Source organism: Chenopodium quinoa, unplaced genomic scaffold, assembly GCF_001683475.1.
Source record: "Chenopodium quinoa cultivar QQ74 unplaced genomic scaffold, ASM168347v1, whole genome shotgun sequence".
NCBI lineage: Eukaryota > Viridiplantae > Streptophyta > Magnoliopsida > Caryophyllales > Amaranthaceae > Chenopodium > Chenopodium quinoa.
The window spans coordinates 1,254,590-1,270,297 of NW_018742381.1; the positions used below are offsets into that span (position 1 = coordinate 1,254,590).

Here is a 15,708-nt window from a genome sequence, read left to right on the forward strand (position 1 = left end):
TGGTGGTTCACGGTGGTTGTAGTGCTGTTGGGGGTGTCGACAGTGGCGGGAGGTGGTGGTTGGTGGAGGTCGACGGTGGTGGGACGGTAGGGGTTGGTGGTGGTGATTGCAGTGTTGCAGGGGTTGTTGGAGTGTTTTCAACGGCATAAGGGTGGTCGAAAATGGCAGGAAGTGGTGGTTGGTGGTGGTCGACGGTGGTGGGACGGTAGCGGTTGGTGGTGGTGGTGGTGGTTGCAGTGTTGCGGGGGCTTTTTGGAGTGTTTTCAACGGCATAAGGGTGGTCGAAAGTGGCGGGAGGTGGTGGTTGCTGGTGGTCGACGGCAGGGGTTGCTGGTGGTGGTTGAGGGTGCTGGCTGTATGAAGGCTGGGGGTGCTGCAGGTTGCTGGAGCATGTTGCTGCTGGTCTGCTGTCTCCAGCAGAAAAACGCAGTCTGGGACATCGCTTTAGGTTTCAACATAAAGCGCTGTCTTAGACAGCGTTTTATGTTCAACAAAAAAATTGAACATAAAACGCTGTCTCGGGCAGCGTTTTATGTTCAATTTGAATTCTTATTTTTTAAAGGTAAGACAGCGTTTTACCTACTGAATTTCTTAAAAAAAAATTCCAGGATAAAACGCTGTCCGAGACAGCGTTTTACCCTAGAAGCTTAGTTTGGTAAATACTTTTGCCACGCGTCCACTTTGGTATATTTTTACCAAACTAAGCTCAATTTGGTAAAACGCCCCAATTTTGCATCCCATCACCCCTCTCATTTCCAGTTTCCATTCCCACCAACCCAATATTACAAACGTCGCCCCTAAAAAAACTACCTAACCACCTTTTACACTCTTACCAACCAAACCAAGCATCTTCTTCATCAACCACCCTTCTCTCCTCTCCGACGAACATCCCAAAGCAAACAACCTACTCTCTCTCCCTTTCTCTCTCCAAAAATGTCAATCTCTCTCCTCCCAAAACCCTTCCTCTCCACCCCTCTCCCTTCCTCCACCACGACCACAACCACCGTCTCACGCCCTTCACTCTCCTTCTCCGTCAAAGCCTCCGCCGCATCAACCACCACTCCGTCGCCGGCGAAGCTCACTCCATTGACTCCGTTAAAGCGCGTCAAATCATCGACAGTCGCGGTAATTCTACCGTCGAAGTCGACCTTTTCACCGGCGATGGCCGTCTCTACCGCTCCGCTGTTCCGAGTGGCGCGTCTACTGGGATCTATGAAGCTCTTGAGCTTCGTGATGGTGATAAATCTGTGTATGGTGGTAAAGGTGTTCTTCATGCTGTCAAAAATATTAATCAGATTTTGGCGTCGAAACTTGTTGGTGTTGATGTTAGGTGAAATTTTCTCTCTCTATTTTTTCATTTTTTGATCGCAGTTTTAATAATCGTATAATTTGTTGAATATTATGCTGTTATTTGTATGATTTGATGATGATTTTTGGTATGGTTGACTGAGTTGATGTTGACTGTTGAAATGTCACTGTTTATGATCGTATTTGATTATGTTTGTGAAAGATTGCTTTGTGTTGGACCGCTTGATAGTGAAATTGATAGCTTGTAAGTTGTAACTCTGTAAGTACTTGTACGGCCGGTTTGGTAGACAGTACTTCGTAACAAATTGCGGTAATGGTAATAAAATTAAAACGGAAATATTGAATAGGAGAGCATAAAGTACCGTATTGCTAAGTATTTCCACGGCTCATTTGGTAGACGGTAATAACTGAGTTGAAATGTCACTGTTTATGAAAAATTGCATCGTGTTGGACCGCAGACCGCTTGATTATGAAATTGATACGAAGTTGCTTGTAAGTATTTTTATGGCCCGTTTGGTAGAAGGTAATGGTAATATTATTAAAAATGGTAAAAAATGGATAGGAGAGAGCATTTAGTACAATATATTGCTAAGTACTTTTATGGCTCATTTGGTAGGCGGTAATGAATCTATTGATAATGGATTTATAGTGTAATTAATTAGTGTCTCATGCCAATGTCCATGTTATTTCTGAATACGAGTAGAATTTAGTTAATTACTAATGACATTGAGTGTATTGCTAATTAGTTTATCAAATGTAAATGGTGGTAGTGGTACCTAGAATCTGTTAATGAATATGATTTGACGCACTGGATTCAAGTTTATGCTATGGGGAAATGATTTCAAGGGAAAGTGCAGGGAAGTGTAGAAGTGGTAGTAGTACAGTATTTCTGGCTCTTTGTGTGTGATTTTGAGTGAATGGTTTTGCTCTTTATGCTTGTCTTTTTGCAATGCTCCTAATATCAAGAGGATTTGAGAAGTGTAATTGTTTCTAGGAAGGATGTTTCAATCTCTTTTTTTTTGTTTTGTATACTTTTTTTTTGGACGAGGTTCAATCTCCTAATACTTTATATTTGTATTGATAGAAACTATAACTCTTCACTGCCCTTTACTCTGCTAGGGATCAAGCTAATGTTGACGCCCTCATGTTGGAAATTGATGGAACTCAAAACAAGTCAAAATTAGGAGCTAATGCCATACTAGGTGTATCTCTGAGTGTATGTAGAGCTGGTGCTGGGGCAAAGAATATGCCCTTGTACAAGCATATACAGGAAATATCAGGAACCAAGGAGCTTGTTATGCCAGTTCCGGCATTCAATGTGATAAATGGAGGAAGCCATGCAGGCAATAACTTGGCCATGCAAGAATTTATGATATTACCACTTGGTGCATCATCATTTACAGAAGCACTTCGTATGGGAAGTGAAGGTCAGCAATTTTGCCTTTGTTCAACATTAAACTTTTAATTTTAAATTTAATTACCATTTTAGTGGATAATCATTTTACAGAGTAACTCCCACAATCAAACATTGGGTTCAGTGCCTGATAATTGATAATGATATACTACTTGATTGTTTAGGCACTATGTTTTACGCCTCTATTGGCTGCTTGATGTCATCATCATCCTTCTATAGTTCTACTGTGTCCGGCTGATTTCACTTGGCTTATTCATGTCAGCCTGATGCCTGTTTTGCTTTTGAGGTTTCTATTGTGAAAATAATACTTACTTTAATACACTGGTTGGCAACAGTTTGAATTATAATACTTGAAAACTTAAAAACATTTCTATTGCAGTGTATCATATACTGAAGGGGATTATCAAAGCGAAGTATGGACAGGATGCTTGTAATGTAGGAGATGAAGGTGGTTTTGCACCAAATGTTCAAGATAACCGTGAGGGACTGATCTTACTTATGGAAGCAATAGAAAAGGCTGGTTACACTGGCAAAGTAAGAGGGCATTTTCTAGTGCTAGTCTTTAAGCTCTTTTTTATACACTAGTTCTTTTTGGGAGGTGTACTTATGAGTGAACTGTGATTATGCAGATCAAAATTGGGATGGATGTTGCAGCTTCTGAGTTTTACACCAAGGATGGGAAATATGATTTGGATTTCAAGAAACAGCCAAATGATGGATCTCATGTGCATACAGCTCAAGGTCTTTGTGACCTCTACAAAGAATTTGTCAGAGATTTTCCTATTGTTTCTATTGAAGATCCATTTGACCAAGATGACTGGAATTCATGGGCTTCACTACAATCTTCAGTAGACATCCAACTGGTTGGAGATGATTTGCTGGTGACTAATCCTACGAGAATAGCTGAAGGGATTAAGAAAAAGGCGTGCAATGCTCTGCTGTTAAAGGTAACCTTCTATTTTCCTTTTTATACTATCTTCCTAGTCTGTCGGGAAAGGTTGTCATGAAAAAGTTTATGCAACACATCAATCATTCAAAACCTTAATCCATGATACTTCTTTATCAATGCAAGTTTCATTATAGACATCTAGGAATGTAAAAGGAATCTTTTGAATGGTAAATAGTTGACTATAAAGTAGCTGGTGGTTGTGATCGACCCATTGTATTTTGACAACAATGCTCATTTCCTTGGCAATAAGCTGATTGTGCTAGTTACATGGAAAGTGTAACAAACAATAGTCATGGGAAAGTTATACTCTCTTCAACCCAATTTTGTTTGCCTACTTGTAGTTTGAGGAAACGTTGTTGTTGCTTATCAAACGTTATCTTAATAAAAAGGTAGATGTGATGGGAGATAGAGGGATAGTATCTTATTAATAGTGGAGGAGATGAGAGGTAAGTGTTGGGTCAAGGCCAAGGGTAGAGGAGAGAAGTAATAAAACAATAGTGGATCTTTGCGGAAAAAAAAAGGGGAAAGGCAAATTTTCTTGGGACAGATGAAAAAAGGAAAATAGGCAAACTAGATTGCAACGTAGGGAGTAAAATTAAACTCTTGCCAAATTATGTTCAAACATGAAGAATTTGAACGATTCCCCCCCCCCCCCCCCCCCACACATTTTGGTTGCATCCATGAGTATGGGTATGGAGATGAGAGCACAACAATGGCAAAAATTATTTTGCATCTTGTGCGAACTTGTTGAGTATGGTTAAGGGTAGATTATGGAGGGATAAAAAAATTTTATCAATAATTATGTGAAAAAACATTTAGCTACAAACGGCCTTTATTCAAACTGTAAAATAAAAACATGTATTTTAGTATTTCCATCAACCGTGACATGCAAAGGATGAAAAAATATGCGATTATTTTGTGGATAAGCATTGTCCTTGACCCATTCGTGTGTTTGTTTAGTACATGCTCCCAAACTCATAAGATATTAAGCTTTTTTATTTTTATTTATTTATTTTTTTAAAACTTTCTATTCAACAATTGGAGGATATCAAGATAAAAAAAAACATGGACATTTTTCTGGTTACCTTCTACAAGTGAATGGTCCTAGTATTCTTCTCCTACAATTTGCACTCATTGGAATACCTCAAATGATCTTATTTTATGATGAATTTCAGGTTAACCAAATTGGTACTGTAACTTAATCCATTCAAGCTGCCTTGGACTCAAAAGCTGCTGGATGGGGTGTCATGGTCAGCCACCGCAGTGGTGAGACCGAGGACAATTTTATTGCAGATCTTTCTGTTGGCTTGGCTAGTGGACAGGTAATAGCTCTTTCACCTGCAGCACATTTTTTTAATACCACTGTAAAGATTTCCCTGTCCATAAAGTTAGAAATTTATTCTTCGTATTATGTTTTTCAGATCAAGACAGGTGCTCCTTGCCGTAGTGAGAGGTTAGCCAAATACAACCAGGTACTACCTTATTCCCTTGAGACCCCTGCTTTTCTTCTTCTGTTTCTCTGTATGGTTGACATAATAAGTTTAAATAACCACCAGTGTGTTCTGAAATGACTATTGTTACCAAGGTTTTCCCATGTGACATTCTGGGCTGTGTTTGGCTGGGAGGAAAACCATATTTCTAAGGATGCAATTTCTAATTTTCGTCCGTTTGGTTTGTAAAAGTGGTGAAATTAAACTCTTTGGTTGAATTAAGTTTTCACAAGGGTGGAAAAGATATTCCTTATTTACGTAAGGAATGCCACATTTTCTTTTGTACTCCTCACTTTCCTTGCACCTCCTCCTTTCCCACCATTTTCCCTTTTTCCATTTTCTTTTTCTCTAAATTTTTGGCAAGTTAGTGAACAAAGGAAACTGTAGTTTGAAATCTGAAATCCAATATTATAAATAGTTTTCACTTCAAAATGTTTTCCCTTTGTCCCAAATTTACGTTAGCTCAGCAATTTAGTTCAACACCTTGTACCTTCAAAAAGTGAAAAGGAGTATGCTAGATTGCTAGCTTAATTTGTGTGTGTGGGTGTGTTTGAAATTTTACTTTTGTTTGTTGATTGTATTGCATTTGTATGCAGCTTCTGCGCATTGAAGACGAGCTTGGAAGTGTACATTATGCTGGTGAAGCTTTTAGGTCACCATAGAAATGGAGATTTTCCCCCAAGAATTTTTAATTGAATAACTAGGTGTTCAACATTGAAACAAGAAGCTGCAGACTGGAGAATCGAATTGTATACCTCTGTAACAAGGATGTAAACTGCAAAGTTCAGAGCGAGCAAGCCAAGCATTATAGGGTAGAGTTTACGATCTACAGTGTTTTACCAATTACCATGCTTCATGGTTACTCTCTACCACTGTAATTTTTCCACTTTGGTAGAGCTTGATTTCAGTCATGGAGAAATTTACCCTATTGCATACAATTTTGTCTCATAAGAGAGCAATGTTGTTGAGTATTGCATGTACTGTTATTGGCAAGATGGAGTTTATGGTGCATCCTGGTTGATACTAGTATATTTTTAGATCTCTGAGTAAGATGATTTCATTTTACGGTTGCTAATCTAATCCATCACCCAAATTTTTCCTGAAAGGAGAAACTATTGAAAAACTTGAAACCTAAAATACTACGTACGTCGTATGATTTTGATAAAAGACCTATAAACTATTACGATTTGATGTAGGGTTGAGATTAATAAAAGATTAAAATGATGAGCTACAATTCTCTTTGATCTAGCTCTCAATACTTAAAGAGATGAATCTAGCTTGTGACACCAATCATGAAAGGAGTACATACGTTGTTGAATTATTTGAATATACTCGTAGCATACTTAAATTTTAATCAGGCTTGTTAATTTTTTATTCACACGTTCTAAATATAAAATAAGATGTTAGTTTATATTTGGTTTTAAATACTTTTAATATACCTATTCCGTATCTAGTTTCATCAAAAAAACTACATTTAATTTGAAATGAAGGATGTATAAATAGATGTTAAAATCACACCTGATGCGAAACCTATTCGATAAATATTCAATTTAGATTTTAACTCGCGTGGGCACAATAATTTAATATGATTCAACTTTAAAAATTGACCCGACCCGATCTGGACCCCCAAATTGTCAACTCTAGTACAATATGTAGTTTTTCATTGTAATGACATTGGCGGGAAAATCATGAATATGCAAAGTCCAAACTCCATAACAAGTCATTCAAAGTTGAACAATCTCTGAGATACAGGGTATTATCAATGGAAGGTAGCGAAAGCGAGGCGATTTTCGAGTCATTCAACCTTAAACCTCAGCTCTTCATCAACGAATCCCTAAATATTGTCGATGAATTAGTTGATGGCGCTTTTCATCACTTTCATTTGTACTTCTTTCTCTCTCCTCTTAACCCTAATTTCGACGCAAATTTTCTATATTTTCTCACTTTTTAAATCGTTTTTTTTTTCAGGGAAGCATCGAAATTATTGAAGACTGATGGCACCGACAGATCTGAAGATCTTCAAAAGGTACTCTCAATTTGCACTGTTTTCCCACTAACTTTGTCGTTTTTTTCTGAATTTTTTAATACATTTATGCATAAATTTATGCCAATTTTTACTATAATTCAGTATTCTGGAAAATATAGTTTGTTTGGGAGTTAGTTGTGCAAGTAAATTTGTAATTGTATATGGGGAATTTTTTTTTTTTTAATTTTTGTGGTGGGAGAACTTAGGTTTTGGGTTAGGGTACTTGGGGTGAACAATTCGAGTTTCGATGATGTGGATGGATTATTGGGTGAATATTGAGCAGTTAGATGTGAATTGGGTTGTAATGAACAATGGCTGAATTGGGTTCAATTATCTGAACTGATTACCTTCTTGTTGTGTGGTTCTATATACGGTGGGACGTGTTGGGTACTGAGGGATGATGGTATGAATATGGAATGGAACTTATCTCATCATTTGGAAATAATTTTGATGAATTTCCGGAATTTTCACTAGTATGCTGAAATTAAACTTCTTTTGGGTAACTTTGTGGACTACAAAGTAATTTCTAGGGTAAATTAGGAAATGACATGAGTTATCTTCTATTCTTAATGTCATATTTGCTCAATTTTGCCTCTCATAGTAATTGCTGAGACCATGGTAGATGGACACAAGGGTTGTCTTGAAGGGTTTATTTGCTGACTCTTTGCTTCTCGTGTATTTTATGTGCATTTTTCATAATATTCTGTGGGTTGCAGTTTTGTTTATTTTATTTCTTTGAAATTGTAGGGTATTGATTATATTCAAAATACAATTCAAGCATCTTTGGACAAGAGGCTTGTTATGTGGGAGCAATACTGCCTTCGCCATTGTTTTACTGTTCCTACTGGGTTTTCATTACCTTCTGGGGTAGGTTTCTTACTCAGAATTCTTTTTATTGATGTTTTTAGTTTTTCTATACGGTTTTATGGATTCTTCCCTCTTTTTGTTTTTGATGCTAAAAGTATGTATTTGTTGTGATTTAATTTATGTTTGATATTGCCAATTACTATCTCTCTTGTGTGACATGAATAATTATCGAACCACTATCGTTTTTTGGAGAACCAATGCATTTGCAAATCTTGTTATCTACTCCCCTTCACCTGCCAATAACCTTTAAATTGTGAAATGAAATGCTTTATAAGTAAGCCCATACTACATGGAGTGAAGAAGAGATACAAGAATCTTTGCCCATGTGATGAGGAATGAGATACAAAGACACCACTTACCCCCAAAAAAATAAAATAAAATTAAACGTATTTCAAAAATTAAAACAGGACAAACTAGAAAGTGCTAATGAATTGCAAACTGAGCAAGTTTTTATTATAACGGTACCACTTACACCCTTTGTACCACTAATAGTGTCACCTTTTCATATTTCTTGTAATGTATCATCCTCTCAGAAAATAAATCATTTGCATAACTGTCTAGGATAAGGGCATAAGAGATTGTGTTTCTAATACTGTTACCAATGTAAATTCATTGAAGGCTCTTATCTAGTCTGAAGTATTCATATAATGTGATGATGGTGTTTTTCTTACATTGCCTTAGCATTTGAATATAAGGGTAATGTATTATCTTAGAAGATTTTTTGAGTATAGAGACACATCTAGACCAACGTAGGATGAACTTTTGTGTTGTGACTGAAATTCTTTAGGTGCATCTTGGCATGTGGTGCTAATGTAGTAGTGTGAGATCTGTAGTCTCGAAAGGTCAAAACTTCAAAGCATCACCCTAGAAGCAATTGTCTTATCCTCCTGTTAGCAGTCTGAGAGGCAAAAACCATTATCCCAAACACTAAGGTTTCTATGTTTTTGCTCTATTAGGTTAGCCTTTTGTAACATCCTATATACCCCCTTGCACAATTTTTGTAAATATACTAAATATAGAGTTGTGCAGATCTAAATGCATTTACTATTTTTCTTGGCATTCTAAAAGTGCACAAATTGGACCGAAGTTGAAGTAAAGATTTAGGAATAACAAGGGCTTACTCATGTGAATAAATTTGGTTTTAAGAGTCTTTTCTCTAAAAGCGTTGCTTCTTATTGTCTAGGAAGTTTAAAATCATATTAGGAAGTTGAATCATACTTTTTCTCTAAAAGCGCTGAGGTTGAGAAATGTAGGCTCTCTTTAATTGTTTCGGTAGTAGTGAAGACTACAGAGAAGTTTATGTTGAATGCAGGATGTAATAAATCCTTTCTACCAGTGGGACACAATTGTGCTTATTCACCTCTTATTCATTTTTAATTTTATTAAGTTGGAGGAAGTGTATAAAAAGGCTCGTCTGAGGTGCAAGGCAACCTGGGTATGTGTTTGGTTCAAGCGAGGCTTTTTTGATGAGGCACACCAAATCGTACATTAGTTTCCAGATTTTGCTCCTCTCTTCAATAAGACGGCAAGGCGCACATAAAACATAGGGAAATCCTATACATTTGTTGGAGGGTGCTAGATAGTCAGTAGTAGGGTAAGGTCAAAAGCTGTTAAAAGGAGATACTTCTGTCATACAGCAGTAATATTGCTTGTGATGTGGGTGGGTGTTGTGGAGCTTTTATTTTTGCGTACTTGAGTAGAATGAAACATGATGGAATTCAGATAATATTGCAAGCATGAAGAAATAAAATTTTTAAGAAAATAAGGTTAGTTGATGTTTGAAAAACTAGGAGAAATTCTTATAACACTAATGAATTTTCTAAACATAGGTTCTTCTAGGGATAGAGTTGTATAAGTGTGAATTATTCAATGGCAGGCCATATTTGATCGAAGTTCGTATCCGAGAAATTGGGTGATATCATGATTATTCTTTTTTTTTTTTTTTGAAAACTCATGATTATTCTTCTTTATTCCACAAGTCTTTCCGTTTACGTTATCAATTTTATCATTAGCAGGGTGTTTGGATAGAAAATGAGAAAGGAAAGGGAATGAAGAGGAAGGGAGGGAAAGGGAGGGGAGAGGAAGGAGGAAGAAATTTAATTCGTTGTTTAGATAATGGAGAAGAGGAGAGATGGGAGGGGAATCTAATAACAATACTCGAACTTGGTGCAACCAATTACAAAGAATAGGATATAGAAGCAAAGAAAATGAGGGTAGGAGAGAGAAAGTAAAGAGTGGTGGATAAAGAAGTAGAGGGAAGGATGTGAGAGAAAGTAATAAGAATGGGACAGAGAAGCTAGGGAAAGAGGGGAGGGAGAAGCCGGAGAACATATGTGACTGGATTGTTACCATTTTCCAAATCTTTTCAATTTTTGAGATACTAATTTCTTAAATATTTAAGGAAACAATATCTTTCCATTCCCCTCCCCTCCTTTTCCCTCACCCTCATAAAGAACTAACCAAACAATCGGAAATCCCTCCCTCCTTTTCCCTTCTTCTCTTCTATCCAAATCCTTCAATCCAAACACATTGTAAGGGTGATGTAGACAAGCTTTAAGATTTTCAAACTATATTAAGGACTATTAATTTCGGACAATCCACAATCCAACATAAGATGTGGCTTATTATTAAGAATGGAGGGAGTACTACTTAAAATAAGATTCATCATTTGGCTTAAAAGGGAAATTGGATGAGGTTTTGGACTTGTTATAGCTAGCGTATTTTACCCAAAGCTTTGCTATGAACTAACCTTCACAAATGGCTTTAGATTGACCTCGACAGGAATCAGTAGGTTGTGACATACTAGGAAAGTTTACCTTTGGGAACAACAATCTATCCTTGACAATGTAGGGATCAAGGCTTCAAGCACATTAGTGCTATATACATGTGCAAGCTTTTAGAAGAAAACAATAGTGAATTGTAATTATCCTAACAAAATACCGAAGGTTAAGAAAAATGTATTGATAAAAGGTCTTGATGTTCTATTTTTTTCTTCTTCTTGATGGTTAGCAGCAGGATTTAGTGCATGTTAACTTAATGGTTTTTAGTTGAAATAAGGAGAAATTCACAGTTCTTGCATATAATGCTTACTATAATTGTCAGTGGTCTCAACAAGATGATTTTCTTTGGGATAAGGTGATTTTCCTAGGTCTACTTTTGGGCTTGAGCTTCTGTTTGAGGATGCTTCTGTTTTTGAGAAATGTGATGACACTTGGGAACTTTGTTATAAATGAATGTTAAAGTTTTCTGGTGGTTGCTTACGTATTTAAAGCTGCACTTCATTCTCAGTTGCTGGTGTATTTTATACCATAGAAAAAGAGGATTTCCATTTTCCTAAGGAATGGGACCTCAGTGAACTACTGTCTTAGCTTTGTTGACAGCTGTCTCTTACACTGAATGATGGTTACCCTTTTCCAGTAGTGTGGATGTTGTACAAATTGTGTATTGGGTATCTGATGTTGTCTGATGGCCTTTATTGAGAACCCAAGACCTGAGCGCATCCAGGCCCTTAACGTCTGAAGTTCCTAACTTCTTTTCATCTTTCACTATAGATATAGGCAGTAAGTCCACATTAGTCATTAAATGACTGAAGCTATCAACTTGACTACTATAATTATGAACCAGAGGCTAGCTATTAAGCTCAGGGTGAGTTTGCAGTTGGAGCATCAAAACTCTAAATGGTCAAATTTGGACACAATTCTTTTTTTACTGTTGTCCACTAGGAGTGACATTGGAATGTCTGACAGTGGAGTTCAATTGATGACTTCTTGTTGGAATGGGTGTTTAGGCACTATGCTATTATTTTGTGATCTTCTCTACAATGAAAATAGTCACGTAATGCCAATAATTCATGTATTTTGATGCCTAGATGCAATATTGCCAATCAATTGGAGTTATAGTTAATGCACTACTTCAGCCAATAGCTCACCATTTTTGCAATAAAGCTTTGTAGGATGATGCCTATACCATTCAGTGAAGAACTGTTTTTTTATAATATGATGTGTGCTACTAAAATTGTTGTATCTTTGCGCACTACTTTCTCAGAGTCATAGTTGAACAATGATATTGATCAATTATTTATGGATGCTATCAAATAGTATGTTGATTCTAGCAAGTTAGCTACCGTGGTGTGCCAGATCTTGGAAGTGTTTAGTCCAATTTCTACTGCTTTTGATGTGACTGTCTTCTTCTGGAATGTTTACTGGTATTCCTCTTCAGGATGAAGCATCTAGTGATGATCTAATGGACCAAGATGATCCTAATGATGAGCAGGTAGAAGCACAACTTGATAATCTAAGGAATAAGCTTGCAGAGGTAAGTAAATGTTCTACAAATTGTTATACAGGAAAGGCTTTCATGGCCTTATATTTGTATATCTACGCTGTATGCATTGATGTCCTAGTCTTACGTTTCTTTTATTTCAATATGTGATCCAAGGCTGGAAAAGAGTGCCCTGAGTTGAAAAAAGAATTGCGAGAATTAGAAAGAAAATCTACCATGAGCAACCAGTATATCTCATCTGTGAATGAAGCATTACAGTTGTATGAGGAAAGTTCTGCACATGACATGTTCCAAGGTAATAACCAAGCGTCTCTAGCTTCCAGGTCATTATGCATGTATTGATTATCTTGATAAGAAGATGGACTCCTTTTCCTCTGTTTGACTGGAAATGTGGAGGTTGTTGTTCTGCTGTGTTCAGATGGTGATGTAAAAATAAATTGTTAGGTGGCTACAAATTGGTCATACTTTGTTAGGCTGGACTTAAATGTTGATCTCTTGATAGTTGAGAAGGGGCAAGGGTGGCATTTGCTCTACAAAGCAGTAGAATAGTTTCATCAACAGAGAAAAAAGGAGGGGGGGTGGGTGTTGACAGGTGAAACAAGATATTCTGTGGTTATCGGACAACCTATTTCTGACTGCTGTTACAATGGCAAGAGCATCTTTTATAGCTAGAAATAAAAACATATTGAAACTAATTACAAGTTGTATCAGAGAAAAAGGTATTTTTTTTATGAAAGTACAAAAAAGAAAGCCATTCATGTTGGACAACTGAAATTAAATATAGGAAAAGAATTTAAACAGACCATTCGATCCCATGGCACTGCCCCATTAGTCTTATTACGAAAGATACGGTCATTATGCTTGAAGCAAAGCACTTTTGATGGTTTGTCCTATCAAAATCAGTATGGAATACATTTGATTTGTATATTACGACCCCACAAAGAACTAGGACATGTCCACTTTTCCAGACGCTTGTGGCTTGTTAAGTTTTCAGAACTAAAACTTGGTCCGTCTTGATCATATTTTCCAGTGTTTATTGTGACCTATTGACGCTTTAATACTCTTAGTGACTATAATTGTTGTGCTTTTGTTATGGGAGTGGTCTAGTGGTGACTTGCGGCTTTGTGATCCTTCTGATTCCGGACTGCCGTAATATATTGCTGAATATTGAGACTGATATTTTTAAGATTGTTTTAGTTGGCCTGACATAATAGTCATGTCGGTCTTCAGATTCTAGGTGAGGTCATTTATGAACTTGGGAGTCATCATGTTGAGACTGTTAAATTTTCCATGTTCTTTAGTACCGCTCCAATTTCTTTTAGGGCATTGCTTGGTATCGAGGTTTTGCTTTTGTGGGTAACTAACATCCTGTATATCCTTGTTGAGGGACCTCCTTGATGACGCCTTTATTAACCTAGCTCAGAGAACATTTTGTGTTCTATTAGAAGTCCAAAACTCTGTATCTGGTCTGTCTCAACTCTCAAGTCCATAAATGCTCTACAATAAAAGGCTCAGACAATGAAAACTGAACACCGCTCTTTCTCCATGTCTCTCTTGCCAAGTAGGATGAAATATAAGAGAATAATCTCTTTTCTGCAGATATGATGAACGTTGCATCTGAACTCCGTCACAAAATGGAGCAGCTAAAGAGCAAAGAGATGAAAGAGATTGAGCGCAGTAGGAGGGAGAGGGCAAATGATGCAAATGGAGATATTCCCGAACTCAGATACAGCAAGGGTACATTTACTTTACTTTTATTAATGAGAAATTGCAATTTTTCAGTTCTATGTTCATATTGCCAAAGTGGATAATTCATCTCTATTGCAGGTCTTTCCAAGTTGGGGTTGGATGATCTTCAGGAGTTTGTGACCAAGATGAACTCTGAATTTCAGTAAGAGTTTCCACTCACTCGATGATGTAGGCTCTTTTTTGTTGTTCTCCATGCTCCCGTTCCCCCCTCCTCTTACTCTGAAATTACCCGGTGAAGTGAAGTTTTAAATTTGTAATTTCTGTACATATGTGAAGATTAAGTCATAGCAGCACAAACTTAATGGTGTACAATACTAGATAAGGGATGAGATCCAGACTTCTAATAGAGATTATATGCTTGATTATTGTATTTGTATAACCTAATCCGCAGTATGAGAACTTAGATGACAAATTTCGTGCAACTAATGTGCTTTCTTGGTCATGATTATCTGTTTTTGGAATCTTAGAAACATCTTTAGCTGATCATAGGTAGTTTTTGCAGTAGTTCAATTGCACAGGTTGCATTACACAATGCACGTATATATTACCTACGATAGTACGCGTATGACTATTATTTGATAAGCCATGCCCTCTGATCTTATAACTTGGAATAAGCCTAAAAATACAGGGTCTAATGCTAGTTCCTTACGTAGTAATTCCCAGCTGACATGATGTTAATCACAGTACTTTAGCTATAGAATTTTATTGTAGATTCCGTCTGCAGGATCAATGTACAAGAAGATTTTTTATAATCTCACATAAGCTTCTTGAAGAAGACATGATTAAAACTATTTACTAACGACTCGACCAGGAATCTAATTTCTTTTTGCAGCAACAAGCAGCTTCACAAAGCTGAATTCCTTGGCATTAGAGTCACAGGAGAAACCGAGAAAAGATGAGTTTCTCGGTTCAAATTAACATCAGGTTAGCATCATATTAATAGCATCTTATGACAACATGCAATTAAATATGCAGCCCCTTCAATTTTTAGCTAATAATGAAAACATCTGATTATAAAGGGAAGATCAAGGAAAGTATTTATAATTCTATTTATGCTAAGCCAATATGCCAATTCAACACTCACTGAAATATTATACGAAAAGAAACATTTTAGTACGAGTACCATCTAGCAAAAGGGGAAGAATGCATTATAGCTAACTAATTGAGGGATTATGGTTAAACTAATGAGCTAAAATGGATCAATCTTGTTCCATATTCATCAGTCTCGTGGCAAGGTTCGCAAGGATGTCAAATCTCCCCTTTGTGTTGTTTGTGCAGTACTAAGGTCTCCACATAAGTATCAAAAGATTTACGATTATAATTATACTTTTCCAATTGTTGTATCTGATGACTTCTAAAATTATAAGAACACATTCCATAACAGCTAGGACTGATAAAATGATGTACCAGAAGTGTATTATTTTCTTCATTGACAATTCCTGTAACACGTTTACTACTTGTAAGAAACTGAAGAGCTTCTAAATTTGCATCTCTGGTATACCACAGGCGGCATGATTTATCCCCTCCATCCTCGACCAAAACCCATATGCAGGTACGATCAGATGACATACTGAAAACTGCTATAGACTCATCGAGGACAAAGCAAATTTTGATGAGACTTGTT

The 15,708-nt window shown here is 36.8% G+C and overlaps 1 protein-coding gene and 1 pseudogene across 1 annotated transcript; both read left to right on the forward strand.

The window, feature by feature from the left end:
- Window positions 1–817: 817 nt before the first annotated feature.
- On the forward strand, window positions 818–6,180 carry LOC110698142 (annotated as a pseudogene).
- A 654-nt stretch (window positions 6,181–6,834) lies between these two features.
- On the forward strand, window positions 6,835–14,529 carry LOC110698152 (protein MIS12 homolog). The gene is made up of 7 exons (XM_021875562.1): window positions 6,835–7,045; window positions 7,130–7,187; window positions 7,935–8,054; window positions 12,273–12,368; window positions 12,492–12,630; window positions 13,935–14,072; window positions 14,163–14,529. The coding sequence occupies exons 1-7, from the start codon at window positions 6,924–6,926 to the stop codon at window positions 14,228–14,230; spliced, it is 741 nt and encodes a 246-aa protein (XP_021731254.1). The 5' UTR covers window positions 6,835–6,923; the 3' UTR covers window positions 14,231–14,529.
- Window positions 14,530–15,708: the final 1,179 nt, after the last annotated feature.